The sequence below is a fragment of the Sceloporus occidentalis genome, unplaced genomic scaffold (genome assembly GCF_023333645.1).
Source record: "Sceloporus occidentalis isolate IW3139 unplaced genomic scaffold, rSceOcc1.0.p SCAF_10, whole genome shotgun sequence".
Taxonomy (NCBI): domain Eukaryota; kingdom Metazoa; phylum Chordata; class Lepidosauria; order Squamata; family Phrynosomatidae; genus Sceloporus; species Sceloporus occidentalis.
The window spans coordinates 14870270-14889815 of NW_028316990.1; the positions used below are offsets into that span (position 1 = coordinate 14870270).

A 19546-nucleotide genomic window follows, 5' to 3' on the forward strand; every position below is an offset into this window, starting at 1 on the left:
TTCTTTCAGTGTGAAAAGAAATTTACGGAGTGGAAGAATGAAATGAACACACAGTAATACACATGCATCTTTGAATATGTGTAGCTGCTGCTATAGCAGCAGTCACCAAAGCTGCAGTTTATGCAGTCTCTCCTCTCCTTCCTTTTTAAATCTCTTTTCCTTTGCTTTAGTAATTATTTCATCCTAAATTAATTTTTTTTGTAATTTCTTCTCCATCTTCTCAGCCAGTCTATCTTGAGCTCTTTCTACCACACTGAGCATGGTTCCCCTTCTGAAAGACTGCCTATTGCTTTATTTCTCATCCCGGTTTTAAAGATACGTACAATAAGTGATATTGAAATAAAAAATTAATTGAACTCAATTTCCCACTAAAGTAACTTAGGGGCGAAACAGACTGGCATAAAAAGCCAGCTTCCAGGGGTCTTGGGTGTGTGGTATACAGATGACGCATGCCCCAAGATGCCCAGAAGCCAGCTTTAGGCAGGGGAGTCGCCTACATGTAAGCTGGCTTTGGGCACACTGGCAGCACAGTGTTTATACACCGCATGCCACTGGAGCACCTTAAAGCTGGCTTCCTGTCATGGTGGGGCAGAAAAAACGGCTTTTTGCTAGCGCAAAAAGGAGTGGCTATTTTCCACTCCTTTTTTGGCTGGCAAAAAGGTGGATTGGGGCTTTGGAGTACAGTTTCTGCGACCCCAATCCGGCATTGTTGGGATGGTCTGTTTCGCCCCATAGTTGGCTAATCATTTTCAAAGTAAGAAAATCCCACATTCTGTTTCCTGTCTAAAAAGCAACTTAAAAGAATTGTTCTTTAAGTGGAAAATTAGTGGTATGTCTGTATGCCAGTCAAACATTTTATGACCCATGACATGATTTGCGAAGTATGGAATGTGGCTGCCTGGGATTTTTTCTGACTCATCTGTTTAAAAATGTCTTGGTCCACCTGTCTTTCCAGCTCAAGCAGATTTCTGTTTATTTGAGTGTGAAAACTTGGACAGTTTGGTTCCAGGCTTTAGATGCTTGTGCCACAAGAATAAAATTAAGGACAGCAGCCTGCAGGTGGGCTTGATGTGTGCCGCAGAAATACATTTTCTTCCTTGGAACCAGAAATAATTAATTTTAATTAATTTTAATCATTGTATTTATTTTTTGGATTTAGATCCTGCCTTTCTCCAAAAATGGGATCCAGATTAGATTTGTAATGTGAGATTCAGTCCAAAATTCACTGCAGAAATGCAGTATATTTTGAGGTGCAAAACACACTTTACTCAAATAATCCAGTTTGAGACCACATTAACTTGAACTGCTCTGGTTCAGTGAGATGATGATGATGATGATGATGATGATTTTCCAGGATTTATATCCCACATTTCAAGTTTAAAAAATGATTCAATAATACCAAGCTTAAAACATAGGTTAAAAAGAACATAATTAAAACAGTAAAAACCACCATATTATTTCAAGAAAATTTAGCCTTCTTGGTGAGAGAGCTCTGCTGCCACAATAAACCACAATTCCCAGGATTCCCTAGCATTGAGCCAGGGCAGTTAAATCAGTCTCAAACTGGATTATTTCTGCAGTGTGTTTTGGTCCTGAGACTGTTTTAACTGCCCTGGTTCAATGCTAGGAAATTCTGGGAATTATAGTTTTGTGAGACAGTTTCCCTCCTCTGTCAGAGAGCTCTGGTGCCATAATAAACTACGTACAATTCCCAGGATTCCTTAGCACTGAGCCAGGGCAGTTAAACTGGCCTCAAACTGAATTATTTCTGCAGGATGTTTTGGACGTTTGTAATGCCAAAATTCAAAGGGTGCCAGTAGCGGAGAGCAGTTCAACTGACAATATGTCTTTTGTGTGTCAGCTGAGGAAAACAATGGCAAATTTACAGTAGTGGTAGCTGGAAAGTAACTGAGGTGATGGCAGTTGAACTGTTTTCTGCCTTCCTCACAATAGATGTCCCATTTATTTGGGTGGGAAAACTAAGCCACTGAACCTCTAGGTTTAGATATTGGTGCTGCAAAAATTAATTTTAAAACCATGAGAGAAGGAAATTAAGGTATTGGAAACCAACAGCAGATCCTGACTGAGGAAAGCTTCATCACCCTCTTTTCTATTGTTGATAAAAACTACATGTTACCAACTTCAGGTCCAAAACACACTGCAGAAATAATCCAGTTTGAGACCGCTTTAGCTGCCCTTGGCTCAGTGCTAGGGAATCCTGGGAATTGCAGTTTACTGTGGTACCAAAAACCAGAGAAGGCTCAATATTTCAAACTACACTTCCCAGAATTCCCTAGCATTGAGCCAGGGCAGTTAAAGAGGTCTCAGGTCCAAAACATACTGCAGAAATAATCCAGTCTGAGACCGCTTTGGCTCAGTGCTGGGGAATCCTGGGAAGTGTAATTTATTGTGGCACCTGAGCTCTCTGACAGTGAAAGGCTAAATATCTCACAAAATTACAATTCCCAGAATTCCCTAGCACAGCCAGGGCAGCTAAAGTGGTCTGAAGTACAAAACACCCCGCAGACATAATCTAGTTTGAGACTGCTTTAACTGCTGCGGCTCAGCGCTAGGGAATCCTGGGAATTGTTGTTTATTGTGGCACCACAGCGAAGGCTAAACATGCCACAAAACTACAATTCCCAGAATTCCCTAGCACTGAGGGCAGTTAAAGCGGTCTCAAGTAGGCTCATCTCTCGTGGAAAAACGCCTCGCTTTCAAGTGACTTTGCGCACATATTTATGTGACACTCTTGACCTCTTCAACTTGTACCACAGATATGTATTTTTTTCCTTTGTGGGGACTTTTAAAAATACAGTACCATTAAAATGGCTTCTAGTTTGTAATGTCAGCAGTTGCTCTTTTACTTCAAAGTGACACTGTGGTGGAGTACACATTGATTAAATGGAGTCACAGTTGCTAAGCTGAGGCAAAGTAGCCATTGCAAGTAGGCAAATAAGCAGCTGAGGTGATCTGTGTCCTGATTGGATGAGCTATGCTCTTATTCCTTTCCTCTTCAGGCATCTGTTTATTTGGTGGGAAAAGCTTGCTTGGTGTGAACTTCAAGGTTCAGACACTTGCGCCATAAATGTAGCATTGCCCTCCTTACACTTGTCCCTTGCGCCAACTTTGGCATCCTTGGTAACTAAGCATGTTCACTGCTCTTCAGTTCAGTTTCATGATTTGGCTGGTTTCTCTATGAGAAGTGCCATGCCTTCGAGTAATCATAGGCTGCATCCACAATGGACAAATAACCCGGTTTGGCACCGCTTTAACTCTTTTCTGGCTCAAGGCTATGGAATTCTCGGAGTTGGAGTTTGTTGTGGGCCCAGAGTGGAGCAGAGCTACAAATGCCTAGTAGAGTATCCTCTCTAGAAATCTCTAGGTCTCAGTGCAGCTTTTAGTTAAAGTTGACCATAGAGTTGCACTGAAGGACCTAGATATTTTTAGCAAGAACATATTAAATCCACAAACATCAAAGCCTCAAATATGGAGGGATGAGTGTATATCTACACTGCTATATAAATAAAGCGTAATAATAATAATAATAATAATAATAATAATAATAAATGCATCTAGATGTAATTTTAAAGTATTTCGACATAATATAGCTTAATTCCATGCATGTCTGCTTAGAAGCAAAATTTCAGTGCAACAGGCCAATACATTTTGCACCTTCACCATGTTGAGTATATTGTGTGCATCAAGTGGTAAAACTGACAATTAAATGCGTTCAGGTTGTAACACAATAAAATGTAGTGAAGCCTAATGATACATGTGTATGACTACTTCTACAAGGCACTGTATGTGCCCCTATGAAGAGAATCGGCACAAAAGAGAAGGCTAGACTTTAGTTCACTGAACGTATTTTCTCTGATCATTTTTTAAACCCACAATGTGTCTGCTTTGATAATAGAAAAATGTTTGTGTTTCCTCACATTTCTTAATTACAGTTAAAGGCTAAGAAAAGTAATTGAGACAAAATGGAAAATGGAACACAACAGAAAATAGATTGTGGTAAGTTTGCCAAAATTATTTTATATTCCTGATTTTACTTCATGTCCTCCCGCATTCAAGCCATTTCTAATGAACTTGCCTTTTCAGCAGGTATTTCCATATATATTTTTTATTTACTTAATTTATTTAATGTATTTATTTAATTCCAAGAGAAATGTAGTAATTCCCATTCACAGAGATGGTTAAAAATAGTAATTTCTACTTGGCAGTCGCATTATTCCATAAATCGATAATTGCTGATAAGTGGGATGGCTAATATTAGTGGAGTTCTGGCTAGTAAATAATCAATCAACATTTTTCAATGTGTTTTAAAAGAAGATTTCCGGGAAATAATTCTAAAATGTATTTGTTTTATCATTATAGAAATGAAAACTGATCTTAATTTGTTACTTGAGTGTCTGAAGTATCAAATGGACCATCCTGTTTCTCAAAAGGAAGCCTTGGTCACCATTTATTCAGCTTGTCAACACAACAGTAAGATGTGAAGATGTGCTTTGTTCTCTTAAATTATTAAGTGGGAAGCAATGTATTATTTTGCAAGGCAAAGCTTTATTGTATCTTTCTTTGTTGCTGCAGGTAATGCAACGGATTATTTTCAAGAAATTGGTGGTTTGCTCTTTGTATATAACCTAGCAAAATCAAGCAAGTACAGTATGGTAAAGGAAGCTGCTTTATTCACATTAGGAGGTTTAGCGGAGAATAACGGTAACACACACGTTTATTCTTCTCATATTTTTGTCATATTTTTAAATCATTGTGTTCCTCTTTGTCCATTTCTGCCAAATATGTGGTTATGTATGTAATTAAATCTGTTTAACAACTTGCAAAATTTATTTTACATCTCATTATGTAAGGATGCTCACCGACTAGAGGAATATTCATAGATGAGTCATTACCACTAGCTTTTAATACTTCTTAACTGGTTATAACTATATGAGACAAGCAAGAGAAGAGTAAGAGTCCTCAACAGATATTATCAAGATAATTTATTGTGAGAAAAATGAGGTTCAAACCAAATAATAATGGTGAACCCAATGGCCGGCCTTGGGTTCGTACATTACTATCACAGAAGGATCTTATAATGAGCCGTATTGTGCTTTTATCCTTTTTACTATGATGCAATGTGTTTTAAACTTTTTAAAAATGTAACTATTTATTTTTAATGTTTTTCTACTAAATAGGTTTTAACTGTATTTTATTTTAATTTGTTGCTAGATGCCATGTGTCCCATACTGGGAGAAAGGTGGGGAAAAATATGAATGCTGCTCAGAATTAGTGCCACTGAACTAAGCTCCACTGAACACAGTGAGCTCACGTTTGAGAAAACATGCATTGGGTTACATTTATTTATTGACTGGTTTTATAGCCTGCCTTTCTTCCAGCTCAGGACTCAAGTTAGCTTAATTACATGGAATAAGAAGTCTTAATATTGTTAATATCACTAGATGCCCATGCAATCAATTGTACATAGCCTCAACATATAGGACAAAAGAAGTGGTGCTCCCTGGCTCCACGGGATAATTTTTGGAACACAAACATGCAGCTAAAAGTCTTATTGAGGGCAGGGATGGGACAGTATAATCAAAAAGGGTAAGTATCTATAGAACAGAGTAAATGGAGATGCATCTAATGTTAAAAGTGCAATCTTCAACTAGTGGAAGAACATTTCAAGGCCTCTGGTTATTATTATTATGCAATCTTATTCATGTCTACTCAGAAGTCAACTCTATTAAATTAAACCAGGATTATTTTCATGTAGATGCATACAATGTTTGCCATATTAGTTTTAGACTTTTTCCACAATGGGCTAACACAGCTACTAAACTTGTAGAACTGACCATTAAATCTGATTGTATTTATTAATTTATTAAAATTAATTCAGTTACTCTTACAAAACATAGCAGAAATTTAACACAGGAATATTTATTTTGTTTCAGTGTTTTGCCAACAGATGTTATGTACTCCTGGACTATTTGAAGAACTTCATATGTTTTTGACTAATAAGGATTCAAGTGTAAATTTGAAAAGAATGTCGGTTTATGTCTTATTAGTGCTGGTCTCAAACAACAGTAAGATCCCTGTCCTACCACATGTTAAAATATAGCAATTTGTTCATAAACTCACAACACGTAATTTAAATTCCAATTGATGGACTCCAGATGATGGTCACATACAATTAAGTCAATTAAACTTAACTTCACAGTTAAATTCTTCTAATTTTATTGCACTCAAGGAGATTTGAACAAGTTTATCTAAGGTTATGTTTAGCTGCAGAAATGCGTAAGTCACAACAGGTGCATAGACTGTACTTCCAAAGACTAGAAATTATACAAGCAATTTAATTTAATTTAATCTGGGTTACAAAATATGCAATGTTTGTGATTTGGGGCAGTATCAGTTATAATATTTTCCCCTCAAAAGGGTTAACTAGAACTGGAAATTGAAAAGGGTGAGATTTTGTTAGCATTTCATAGTTTTGTTAAAATATATTTTCCATAGATTATCTGCTTCTGTCTTATTTGAAGGTTGTGGTTTAGTTAATGTATGGCATTTCTAGGTGTAAACCTGTTTTAAATCTAACTGCTATAGAGGAATATAGTGGCAAGATTTTTCTTAACCACGAGTTGTGTGATGTTTGAAATGCTTTTTTAATTTTTAAAGAAAACTGGTTACATGCCCAGTGTATATGGTCTTTTGCAGAGAGTGGCCAAACACATGTGAGAGAATCTGGCTGCCTAGATGTTCTGCTGCAACTATTCGGGTAAGCAAAATCTCTGTAATAAATAAGCTGAGACAGTAAGTGTCTATGTGTTTAAATTGCAATTTTCATTTTGTTTTATCCCCCCCCCCCCCATATTCACTGCAACAGAACAGTTCTTCCAGTATCCGAGGGAAATCTTCTGGACAAAAATATGAATCAATATCACCTGTGGTCTTCAGTGTGCAGTGCTCTCTGTGCTTGTGTCAATAATCCTCAGAATGGTAATTACCTTTTATTAACTATTTGTTTTCTTTATTTGCTTGCTAGCAACTATGTGGAAAAATACATTTTTTCCAGCATAGATTTAAGTTTGAGTCATTGTTTTATCATCTACAGAGGACAATCAGAAAACCTGCAGTTTAATTTTCCCACATGCAAAAGACTGGCTAGAAAGCTCTATAAAGTCTGAGATCGTTCGCCCAATATGTTCATTCATTGGGCTCACAGTTGCAAACAACTGTAAGTATCTAAGGCTATATGGATATTTTAATTTTCATTAAATAACATTTCAGCTAATTGAAGAATCTGATGGTGTATATCTTTCTGTTTCCAGTGTGCTTAATTGCTTGCATCTTCTGCAAAGAAAAGCAGAGTCATTTACTTTTGGGGCATTATAGCCTTCACATAGTAGAACTCAGAGTGGATCCAGGTTTTGCTATTAAAGAAAAGAGTGAAGGAGGTTTCTATGCCAAAAATTAATAATTCCCCTGTGACTTCCATGCTTTGCTTCTGCTGGATTATTAAAGGCAACAGCCTTTTTCATGCCATGTTTTCATGTTAATAGCTACAGAATTAAGATAATAACAAGTAATTTTTGCAACTACTATCTTTTTAAAAAATCATTTGGCTAGACCTGCACATCATTAAATAAAATTCTACAGTAGAGAATGTAGCTGGTAATTGTTATGTTCTTATTTCTTTGTTTGTTCAAGCAAAAATACAGTACTTTTTTGTTTCTATTGGTGGATTGGCTGTGTTGGATAAACTTCTTGTCAAACTGACTCATAAGTCATTTGGGAACAATTCAGACACAAAACTTGCAGTAGTGGTGACTAAAACCATGGATGCTTGTATTGCTGATAACAGTGAGTAAACAGACCCAAATATATATATTTTTAATAACCTAGAAGCCATAGCTTGTATTATGCAATGATAGATATACTTAGCATCAGTCAGGTACACATACCTCCCTGTAGAGTGAGGTGTTTCTAGACCATTCTTTGTCATATTGCCAGCATTCTGCCTTGGTGTATGACCTTCCATCTCTTTTGTTACTACAAATTTTGTTAAAAAATAATAATTTTAAGGTAGTTTAAAGATACTGCAAGGAAGATGAAGAAGCTGCATAGGCCAAAATCCAGTGTGGTGCTTCTGTGATAGGGTTACCAGACTGGATCTTGGACAGGGCCATGGTAAGTTTAATGCTTTAAGCAGGATGAGGTGCCATGAAGTTCCATCAACTGTCATGAAGGTATCTGCCTTCCCTCTGCACCCACTCCTCCCACTTTGCGAGACAATACCCGTGTTGAGAGGGAATAAGTATAGATCAAAGTTGGGGTTTGAAAGGTGAGGAAGGACAGGTACTTTGGTAAAATGTGGAGTTTTGCATCACATCATCCTACTTTAATACTTATTAAGGATTACAGCTACAGGTAGGGATGTGACAATCATTCATTCCAGTTCTGTTTTCTTGGACCCTTTAAATTTCTATTTACAAGCCAAGAAATTTGCCATCTTCTCAAGGGCCAGGTGTGAGAATCTTCAGATGGTTCATTTGCAAATGATGTCCCCAAAAGCACCAGGCAGGACCGCAGAAACCCCTTGAGAGACCTTGGACAAGTCACACTCTCACAACCTCAAAGGAAGGCAATGACAAACCCGCCCTGAACAAATCTTGCCAAGAAGATCCTGTGATAGGTTTGCCTTAGGGTCACTGTAAGTCAGAAATTCCTGGAAGGCACACACCAGCAACAAAACTAGAGTGGTGTGAGAGGCAGACTCAGATGCACCCCTGCTGTTTAACTGCTCAACTTAGTACTGATGCAATAGAACAATAAAACCATCCAGAACACTGAATTTAAAATGAAAATCCTGCCCTTGGTTGGAATGGGTGAACTCTGCTCTGTAGGAGAGGCATTTTAATTAAGGAAAGACTTGGAAAACTGGAAGCAAGGATACAACTGGTCCTTTAATAAACTACAGTTGTCAAATATGATTTCTGTGTATTTCACAGTTAATGGGTGTGTTTTCCTCTATAGCTGCAATTGGAGTCAGCTTGCCAAATTATAATATTGTGCCAAGTCTTCTGACTCTACTTTCTAACAACTTTTTGGATTCAGAAGAACAATTTAGTATTATACTTACCCTTGGACATTGTACAGAAAGCTGTGGTAAGAGTCTGTTTTATATTTACAAAACTTCTGTTCATTTAAAGTTGAATATATTAAATGCTGGTGCATTCAGATACAACTGGCATTAGAATCTGATTTTCTAATTTTCTACAAATTTTCAATATTTTATACACTTGCTATACTTGCAATTGCTTATGTAGAATGTGATGATTTCTACAAAATACTTACAAGCAACTACCAATGATAGGTGAGAGCAGACAGTGGCCACAAGGTATGAGTAGTTTCAATAGAATCATAAATGAAGTTACTACAGCAGTGCATGTTACAGATTGCATATGTCAAATTCAGAAATGATTAATTGAAGTTGTGGCGGAAATTTAAAATTACTTATATTCAATTACAAGCCTCTTGCTTTTTGTTCAGGTATACTGTGAAGTACAGTTAATTAACAACTAAGTTTTGGGGAAATTTACTGGGACTAAATTTATTTTTTAGAGGAAAATCAATACACTTTCATTAAGAACAATGGCCTTGCAGCTCTGATTCAAGCACTAACTGAATCACAGGATGAAGAACTACATAAGGCTGCTACCTTTGTGCTACAAAATTGCAGAAAGATCAGTAAGCTTTTAATTATGATGATTTCTTTGTTGTTTTATTTCTGTTTTAAAAACTTCTGGGGCAAGCTTGTAAACAGCTGTGCTATAAGACAAATTTTAGGTGCTCTGTCTGAGAAGACTTTATAAATAAGAAGTTCGTTGTTCTTTTTAGAATGTATCTAAGGATACTTATGTGAAAGCAAATTATTTATGTAGAATAGGTAACCATGTGGGACAGTAAATTTTAAGTAGTTTCAGATATGAGATAGTTAGTAGCTTGAAATGTCAGTTAGATCTCTTCTACTTTATTCAAGCATACCTACTTCAGGTATTCTCACACTTATTATTCACAGATCACATTTTATTGTAAGCAAACACTAGTGCACGAATAGTGAATGGTACTCCTTATTTTCTTGGACATGTCCTACATATCAACATTCTGTCCAGGAGGAATTCCAAAATGTCCTCCATTTTGAACATGACTAAGAAGCATTAATGTATATTTAAGTGTTCATAGTTTTATTTTGTAATGGCCCATCTATAAGGCCATTAAATGCCCTACTTTTTTAATGTTCTACATTTTGTGGCACCGTGTCCTCCTTTGCAGTTAGGACCTCTGGTCATTCTGTGTAAAGGTGTGTGCTTACTTACAACAGACAAGATAAACAGCTGCCTCCAGAATCACTTAGTCAGTATATGAGAAGAACACAACAGGAAAGAAAAGGGGAAAGCAGATTAGCTTGCTTCACTAGCTACCCTGGCATGTTGAAAAAACATCCATCTATAAATTGCACCACCAACATGGAAATCATAAGAAAAGTGGAGACTGTTGAAAGAAAAATAATAATCCCAGGATGCATTTTGATATAAGATTTCAAGTGGTCTCTAGAAGATTTAAAATGCTTTTCTTTACTTATACAAGACTAATTTGGCTCGGTTGTTTCATTTAATAAGCATAATTTAATTTAAATAAAAAGCTTGTTGAAACATGTTGAACTGCTATCCTTATTCTTTCCATGCTATTTCAATCTCTGGTACCAAAGTTTCTGTTACAGAAGTAAAGCCCAAGAACACATCTACTTCATTAACTGAGGTACCACTGTACTTTGACATCCAGCATGCAATATATTCTGTTATTTTTATGAAGCAAAGTTAGTTTTTCTTTCTTTTTTTAAGTGGAGAAGTTGTCACTGCAGTTAAATGAGAATTCAGTAACAGTAGATGATGACATGGGACAATTGGAAGTAGATATGCAGAGCAACGAAAGGAATCTTGAAGACTACTGGAGTGAAGCAAAAGAAATCTTATCTAGAATCAAAAGGTTTGAAAAGGAACATCAAGAGGTACTTCTTTCCCTTTTTATAAGTAGTAACTGAGTTTGGCAATATACAAAACTGATAAAATATAAAAAATTCAGGCAAGATAACAGTATATGTGTGAATTATAAAAAGAGAACTGTTACCCTAGCACATAGAACTTCTACTCATCATATTCTTATAAGTGAAATAAATGTGTAGTCTTTATAGCACATCAGGGGTCTCCCCAGCTGAGGAGATTACTCCTGTTCTGGACTGTCTCATATTCAAGGTCTCTCTTCAGTCAGCTGTTACTTCTCTGCAATCTGAAATTTATAGAACCTCAGCAAGTCTTCCTGATTTCTTCACCCTTTGAGCAAAAGATTTCTGAGGGGATACAGGAATCCACACCCACCTGTTGCAGCTCCTACTGTTCACTGGAGTCTTAAACTCATTCTCTCCCAGTTGTCAAAGAACCCTTTTGAGCCAATGGCCTCGTGATCTCAGGCTATTTACCTGGAAGACAGCTTTCTTAGAGGCCATAACCTGAGCAAGGAGGGCAGGCAAACTCTGTGCTATACGACTCAACTCGCTTTCATGAGAAAGTGAACCTCATACTGGACATATTTTTCCTTCTCAAGATGGTCTTGACTCTCTGCCTTTCATCTCACCTGAGACATTGTAATTCCGGCTCTGATGCAGAACCCTACTTCAGATCTGGAACGTTCACTCCACTGTGTTGATGCGAGACAACTAGTCCATGTTGACCACATAGCCTTGTTTTGTCAGTCCAAGAGACTTTTTCTCTGCTGTTCCACCAACAAGAAAGGTCTTCTGCTCCCTGTGCAACACTTTTCCAATTGCATCTATCATCTACTTGGTCTATGCTTTGACTGGGAGAGAACCTCCGGGTCAGATCAAGAGTAATTCCATCAGAGCTATGGCTGCCTCAGTAGCCCTCCTGAGAGGTTTTTCCACTCATGACATTTGTAGAGATGTCACTTGATCCCACCCTTCAACCTTTATAACCCATTACAAGTTAGATGCAAAGTCCCAGAAGAAAGCCTCATTCAGGGGGATTGTTCTCTTCCTCTGCATTGCATGACACTCCCATCTGCTTTGGTGAATAGCTTGCTACTAGTCTCCCATTTGAGGAACCACAAAGAAGAAGAGGAGATTGCTTACCTGTATCTGTGGCTCTTTGAGTAGTCATCTATGTACTGTGTACTCACACAGCTTTGCCTGGTCTCCCTTCAATGTGTCTTGCTCTCTTTAGCACCTTGGCTGCTGCTGTGGCATCCAGGGAATTGAAGTTAAATAAGTGGAAATAGCACTAGTCACGTGCACAGAGGATGGGAGGGCCTACCACCAAAAAGCATACTGCATAGCTCTAAAAGATTGTGCAAATATATGTAGCCCATTTGTGTGAGTTCACAGATGACCACTCAAAGAACCAGAGTTACAGGTATGTAACCTGTTGGTTTCTCTACTGCTTGCTGCAAAGACAGAATGTAGCCTACATTTATTTAGAGTCAAATAGTTCATTCATTAACCCCAGCATTGTTCTTGTAGAAAACAAAGGATTGTGTTTGTGCTTGCTTTGAGAACTGATCTAATATATGTAGTAGTCTGTTGCACCCACTCCTCTGCCAGTAACAGTGTAGCAGGGCTGTTTCAACCTACTATACTCTGGAGGTCATTTACTGCAGTGACAGTTGTGATCCTTTCTAGCAAAACAACTGGAAGTCACATATCTAGTGAAAGAAATTAGGAGTAGGTAGACAGAAGGAAAAAAGGAGTTTTGCAGCATGACACCATAGTGGATGTGGAAATATAATGCACATTCATAGTGCATAGTGAACGATTGTGCGCATAAACCTGAAAAACGTATAACAATCCACTAATATCATACTATTTCTCCTGTCTGAATCTGGCCAGTTAATCACTTGAAGCAAAAATAACAAAGAGTTGTGGTACCTTTACAAGGAATTAACTGATTATGGATAGGTTGTTGTGGAAATTATAGGTTGTTGTGGAAATTATTCACTCCATTAGATCCATCCGATAGATAATGTCTACACAAGCTTATAAAATAATAAATTTGTTGTTCTTTCGATTAAAGTTGATATGCTTTTTTGACTGTGCATATTTCCTTCAGCTGTAATTTTTTAAACACAGGGAAAAATGAAAAGGCAAATATGTAATGATATTCCTCAAGAAGTGATTCCGCAGACTGCATCAAAACATCTTAAAGCAAATACAAGCAGCGGATGCTTTAGTAAAAGCACGGCATGTGCAAAAGCAAAACAACCACTAAATTCACATCAGCTGAATGCTGCTAAATTTGTAAATCGCTCTTCTAAGAATGAACTGTTAAAACCTACCGAAAGACATCTGACTGATACTTCATTCAGTCAAAATGAATACAGTAACAGCCTTCTTTCCTCTGATAAAAGTCGCACAGACAGCATAAGCAAAGTCCACATGAGAACCTCTGTTTGTGAGTTTGGTAAATCTGCTGTTCAGGCAAGGTACGGGATCCAACATGGCTGCCCAGAGAGATACATCTGAGTAACAAATGATTTTTTTAACAATGTTTTTAAATTATTCTAAAGTGCTTTGAGTCCCAGTCTGGGGAAAAGGTTAATAATGCTTATAATATTTGGAGCTGGAGGAGTGGCGTTAATACTTAAAGCTATATATTTAAAGAACTGGCACATAAAAGACATGTTTAAAAACTAGCATATATCATGGAAAACAGTAGTACTAAGGGCTGCTCTCATTTTTATATGGCTGACAGTCTTGGGAGAAAGGCGAGATGATGATGATGATGATGATGATGATGATGATGATGATGATGATGATAGTAATAATAATAATTGTCACTGGTGTTTCCAGCAGTACACATGTAAAGTGCTGAAAATGGGTTTGCAGCTCTCCAGATTCCTGCAGTTGTGGGCATCAGTGCCTCTCAATCCCTGGCAGTTGTCTATCCCTGGTCTAGAAGCACCTGGAGCTTCCAGCCACTTGTCTGTTTCACCTCTGAGATTAAGAACCCCTTCCATTACAAATTCAGAATAAGGAAAGGTTAAGATATTTTAGATTACATAGGAAGCATTACTTGTTACGTAAACATCTCTTTCAAAATGTTAATTTAATCAGCATTTCCCTTGCTTCTTCATGACATCTGGGTAATTCTGGGTATAAGAACTACATAAACCATCTGGGAATTTTATGTATGTATTTATTTATTTCAAAGACGTATGTCCCACCTAGCTCCCACAGTGGGATTCGAGGCGAGTTACAATCATTTAAAAAGACAGAAATAAATACATTAATTAAACACGTTAAAAATAATTAAACATTATTAATATAAAAACATAAGTTAAAACACACCTGAGAGCTGGTATTTAAAACGTATTCATATTAAGCATACTTTATAATTTTTTTATCCTAATGCAATGTGGGAATTTATCATGGTTATGTGGCATAAATGATTTCTATATATTTTCATTTTTGATTCCTCCAGAGACTTCTTGTTTAAGCAACCAGATTTTGTAATCCTAAACAAGACTCAACAGGTACAAAACACAGGTAGGTACAGTTAACCTTGAGATGTTATTCTAATCTCAGATATTGTTTTTAATCTACTTACATATATTTATATTGACGTAAATAAATATTATTATGTTTATTAATGTATTAATGCATATTAATATTAATATCAATATCTAAGTCATTTTAATGAACAATATTGATTATAAAATTAATATTAAAATAATATTTTCTCTTTCATAGATCCACTATGTTTAAGCATTACTAGCCAGAGAGCAGGCCACACTTCTGTGAATCCTAAAATAGCAGAGCTAAGGTGCTCAGGTGATATTTTAAAAACTCTTGTTTTAAGGAAATTACCAGTTCAATCCTATATACTGTCTACTCAGAAGGACGTCACACTGAGTTCAGTAGAGATGGCTTGTTAGTATAGGATTGTATAGGACTGCAACCTAAATGGAGGGAATTATCTAGTACTAACCGATTTATTATTTTGAAATGTTGAACTTTTCCTTTTAAATACAAAGATGCAATTGTACATTTTTGAAATTTGTAAAATTATAGTAAAAGAAGATATCATTGTATCATGAACGTTTGGGCAGTCAGTTTCTCATGAGTTTTCATTTTTGGTCAATTAAAAGGCATGTGCCAGGTTCAATATTATGTTTACTGGGGACTTCATAGTAAATATTTGCAGAATTTGCAGCTATTAAATGTGAAAAGACCAGAGATTATTTTCTAAAATGCATTTATCACAATGGGGTAAAACCAAAAATAAAATATCAGAATGAAATATTTCATTATGGAATTACATGCCATAATTTCTAAGTATACTTATATGGTTTTTTAAAAATATTTTCTTTTAGGCTGTCAAACAATAGGACTTACCTTAAACAGTCGAAATTTTAGTAAGATTTTGCAGACTTGTCAATATCTATGTGAGCAGCATAGAATTATTCTAGGAAGTGAAATGGAATATAAAAGGAAGCTTAAAAGATTTATTATTTCTTCCAGGAATACATCTCTAAACTATAATGGTAATTGTGAGAACTTTCCATAAAACGCAGAGCTTGCAGTGTTAGATTTCAAAACGTAACTTAATAATGTTAAATTTTAGACAATGGAAAATGAATTAATTCACTACCACTAACATGAACAATTGATATTGTTTAATTATTGTTTTTCTTATGACATTATCTGACTAACTAATCCATTAGTTAAAATGTTTTTTTCCAGTTTTAAAAAGTTGAAAGGTTTCTGGTGGGATTTATTTGAAAGGATTAATTAGATAAACACTTCAACTGTTCTTAGTAAGACTTGACAGTGATTAATTTTGACTAAAATGCTCCCATAATGTAAAAACCATTTTATACAATTTTATGTATATGTTCCATGTACAAGCAGTTGTCACTAATGCTCTTGATTAGAAAACATTTGCCCCACGCACTGAAAACCGTATTGTTTGTCACAGAAGCTCTCACCAACTGTCTGTAGTAGTGTTTTTATTTTAAAAAGTATGAATGCAGCATTCAAAGCTTGTACATATTATACTAATGCATATTTTTTTCAAATATGTTAATTCAGATGTCAAGTGCAGGGATGAGCATTTTCAAGTAGGACCAGCAGATAGGAAGGGCTTGCTTCTCTTTCTATGCTGATTTTTCTCCTTTCAAAGTTATTTCCCCCTATTTCCCCCTATTACCAAGCTTCTGCCGATATTGAAATCTAGGTAGGATCAGTAAGAAAATGTCAAGGATACATTTCCAGGGAGAAATCCTGGAAGGGTCAGGTCTGCCACCAGTTCTGCCATTAATAGTATAATAAAGGAAGCATTAGTAGAGTAATGGAAACATGGGAGGCATGGAGCTCTGCATTTTCCCCAGAACATTTACAGTAGTTCTACTGACAGTTTTCTGTAATTTAATATAATCAAATAATGTATTTTTTCAAACAGAAAATCTTCAAATGAAACAGGATGCATACCCTAAGAAACAAACAAGCAAACAGAAATACAGCTTTAAAGGCCAGGATCAGAATGAAAGACATTCTTTTCAAGATGAGGTATTGCCACCTAAAATTGTCACTTCAGTGTTTGGGTAGAAATCTTATCTCTAATACATGAAGCCATGTTCTTTGTAGAAAGTGCTACATGGATAAATAGCATTAATACTATTATGTATTATTTCACACCAGTTACGAATGCATTTAAGTTAAGCAATACTTGCTTATGAAAATATATTTAAATAAATTGACAATTTATTGATTTCTGTTTCCTCAGCTTTGCTGAAGATATTGCTAGAAAAAGTGTTTAGCCTTTCCCCTTCCTCTAAATTTCCTTTTCTGAAGCTGGTGTTATTGCACTGTGACATATGTTAATTATAGTAATAGGTTGTAGATTATTCCTGCAGTTTGTTTTGGTACTGAACATGTGGTGTTAAGCATGGAAAGCATCTCCTTTAACACTGAAATATGAACCTTCCCCAGATGTGTGTATTGTTTTAATTCATATTGCAGAACACCGAAATTGATCTATCAGATATACCTGCGACAGCTATTAAAAATGTCAAACGGAGAACCAGGAAAGATTTTACATCAGAAGAAATAACATACCTTTTGGATGGTGTAAAGAAAATGGGTCATCACTGGAATGCCATTTTGTGGGCATATCCATTTCAGAAGGGAAGGACAAATGTTGATCTGGCTAAAAAGTACTGCAAATTACAGGTACTGTTATTTCAGATGTATTTTGTAGTGGGTTTGTACTGGGTAGGGTGAGAAGGAGGGCGAGGATCATTAAACAATGCGGATATTTGCTGCCTTCTGTGATCAGCATCATTGATGCCACTTCCCTTCCAATGAAAGCGCAGTTTAAAAACCGGGTGATAATCGCCTGACAGTGACAAGGAAGTGTTTAATCCTCTCCTTGCAGTGTGAAACACTCTAAGCAAAATGACACAAACTCCCCCTATTCTCTCATCTGCTTTGTGTGTATCCAAACTGCAGAATTAATAGCAGTTTGAAACCATTTCCAACTGCCATGGCTCTGTCTTCCTCCCCTGAACCACAGCAATGTTTATTTATATTATTCATTTATATTATTTGTATCCCACCCAAAGTTCCCACAGTGGTTTTGATCATGAAACTATAAATCCCAGGATTCCATAGGATAGATCCATGGCAGTTAAAATGGCATAGTGTTCAACCTAGTAGCCATATCAGAAATCATAGTTTGATATAACATTTGCATATAAAATGCACTGACGTCCGTTTTGCCTTTTCTCTCTTACAGAAGAATAAAGACAAAAACGTATATGACATCGACAGACCTGATATATCATACAAATAGGATTACTTCTGATTTATACTCTTTAACCAATATTTGTTTCACAGGGATTATTTTATTAATATTGAGGATTTATTGTGGCCTAGGTTCTTTAAATCAGCAGCATTTAATTATTGCACACACTAACATTGTATCAGAGCAATATTATCATACTGTTCTTCAGCCAAGTTCTTAAGAAAGCATGCTTTACTTTCTAGTGCTTTACTTTTGTAAAGAAATAAACATTTATAAAATAAATATGAAAATGTGATACAGATGATTCTTATTGTTATATGATGCTATTGCTAAAGCTTATTCCACTTTAAATATATGTGAGGTGTGCTTATGTTTTAGGACATTTCACCTTTCCTCTTTGCCAACTGACCAAGGCATATGCAGTATAATTCATTTTTTACATTTATCTTCTCCTGCTGTTTTCTCCTCACTTTTCTTTGTCAGGGAAGATCATTCAGCTTCGTAAAATGTTTTATTTATCTCATGCAACTTCATATATGATATTTTTTACTGCATGGAGATAATCTTAATGCAGGGAAAAGTTTATTTTATCCCATACTTGAGGATCTTTATACTGACCCACATATTATTGAGTAGGCAATGGATCTAACTGCAATGAAATAAATTCTAGTACTGTGCTTCACTGGTTGTGGAATCAGTTCATTTTTTCCTATTAAGGAATTTTTTCCTTGTGACAGAAATACCATCCTTTAAGCTGCTCTTTCAATAGACTATGATAGGGTTGAGAATCATGTGGTCCTCCAGATCTTAGACTGCAATTTCCAGTATTCCTTGCTATTGCCAATGCTGGCTAGGGCTGCTGAGACTAGCATTTCAATATCATTTCAATGATTCTAGAGTATGGCTATGTAGAATAGACCCACAGAAGCAGTGGAAAAACATTCAGGGGTAGCTATGTTGGACATGCAGCAAAATGCAACAAAATGCAAAATCCACAGGCCTCAGTGCCTTTTGGTGCCCACGCTAAAGCATAAAATACATCATACAAGCTTTTGATGCTTCACTGGTTTCTTCATCAAGCAAAGATGTTACAATTCATACAGGAGCAAAATGGTGATGATGTTCGAGTCACAGGTTTACATTCTGTATGAGAAGTTGTCATTTAGCATGGTACTGAGGGATTTCACTGCTGGAAGACCCCACTCCCATTACTGGCCTGGTGATAAAATTTAAACTCCTATTAGCAACAGAAAAGTTGTGATTCAGATGTCCCTGTCTTGTGTGAAGCTGACCGCTCCTTTCCTAGGCAGAGAACGCTGAATTTCTCAAGGAGTCTCTGGACTGCTACATTTGGGAATTCCCCCCTCCAAGTGCTATATAAGTAAAACTTCTCAAATTGTAGTCCCAAATTGTAGTCCAATGGAAGAGTTGCAGTGTGGGGAAGCGGCTCTTACACAAGGTATTGCTCACTCACATTCAGCTGTGGTCCTAGATTCTTTTCACATATACTGCCTTCAAGCCAGGTGTCACCCATCCTAGACCTGTGCATTTCATTTTTGCTGCCCAGGTTTAGCATCCTACATTTCTCCCTGTTGGCATTCATTTTGGTAGTTCTGACCCACCCAGCTTTTGTATCTGCTAAGGTGATTTTGAATTCTGATCCTGTCCTC

General features: G+C 36.4%; 1 protein-coding gene across 12 annotated transcripts; it reads left to right on the forward strand.

Annotated features, from left to right (window-relative positions):
• The first annotated feature begins 965 nt into the window (after window positions 1–965).
• On the forward strand, window positions 966–18538 carry TERB1 (telomere repeat binding bouquet formation protein 1). Of its 12 annotated transcripts, none has more exons than XM_089540027.1 (19): window positions 966–1059; window positions 3954–4017; window positions 4381–4491; window positions 4594–4722; window positions 5955–6086; window positions 6718–6778; window positions 6887–6999; window positions 7115–7237; window positions 7711–7863; window positions 9037–9168; window positions 9625–9750; window positions 10905–11071; window positions 13202–13554; window positions 14553–14617; window positions 14822–14902; window positions 15445–15615; window positions 16533–16639; window positions 17093–17302; window positions 17868–18538. In XM_089540027.1, exons 2-19 carry the CDS (start codon window positions 3984–3986, stop codon window positions 17922–17924), a joined length of 2325 nt encoding a protein of 774 aa, XP_089396153.1. In that variant the 5' UTR covers window positions 966–1059; window positions 3954–3983; the 3' UTR covers window positions 17925–18538. The 12 variants fall into 12 exon arrangements, with proteins under 12 accessions (XP_089396153.1, XP_089396154.1, XP_089396159.1 ...); XM_089540028.1 differs by lacking the exon at window positions 966–1059 and adding an exon at window positions 1322–1375; XM_089540022.1 differs by lacking the exon at window positions 966–1059 and adding an exon at window positions 1726–1913.
• Window positions 18539–19546: the final 1008 nt, after the last annotated feature.

What these genes read in the sequence shown, in the direction of transcription:
- TERB1 (XM_089540027.1), top strand. Translation starts at nt 3,984, where the DNA reads ATGGAAAATGGAACACAACAGAAAATAGATTGTG. An exon ending in ACAACAGAAAATAGATTGTG is followed by an intron (nt 4,018 to 4,380) that starts GTAAGTTTGCCA and finishes TTATCATTATAG; the next exon opens with AAATGAAAACTGATCTTAAT. An exon ending in AGCAGAGCTAAGGTGCTCAG is followed by an intron (nt 14,903 to 15,444) that starts GTGATATTTTAA and finishes ATTTTCTTTTAG; the next exon opens with GCTGTCAAACAATAGGACTT.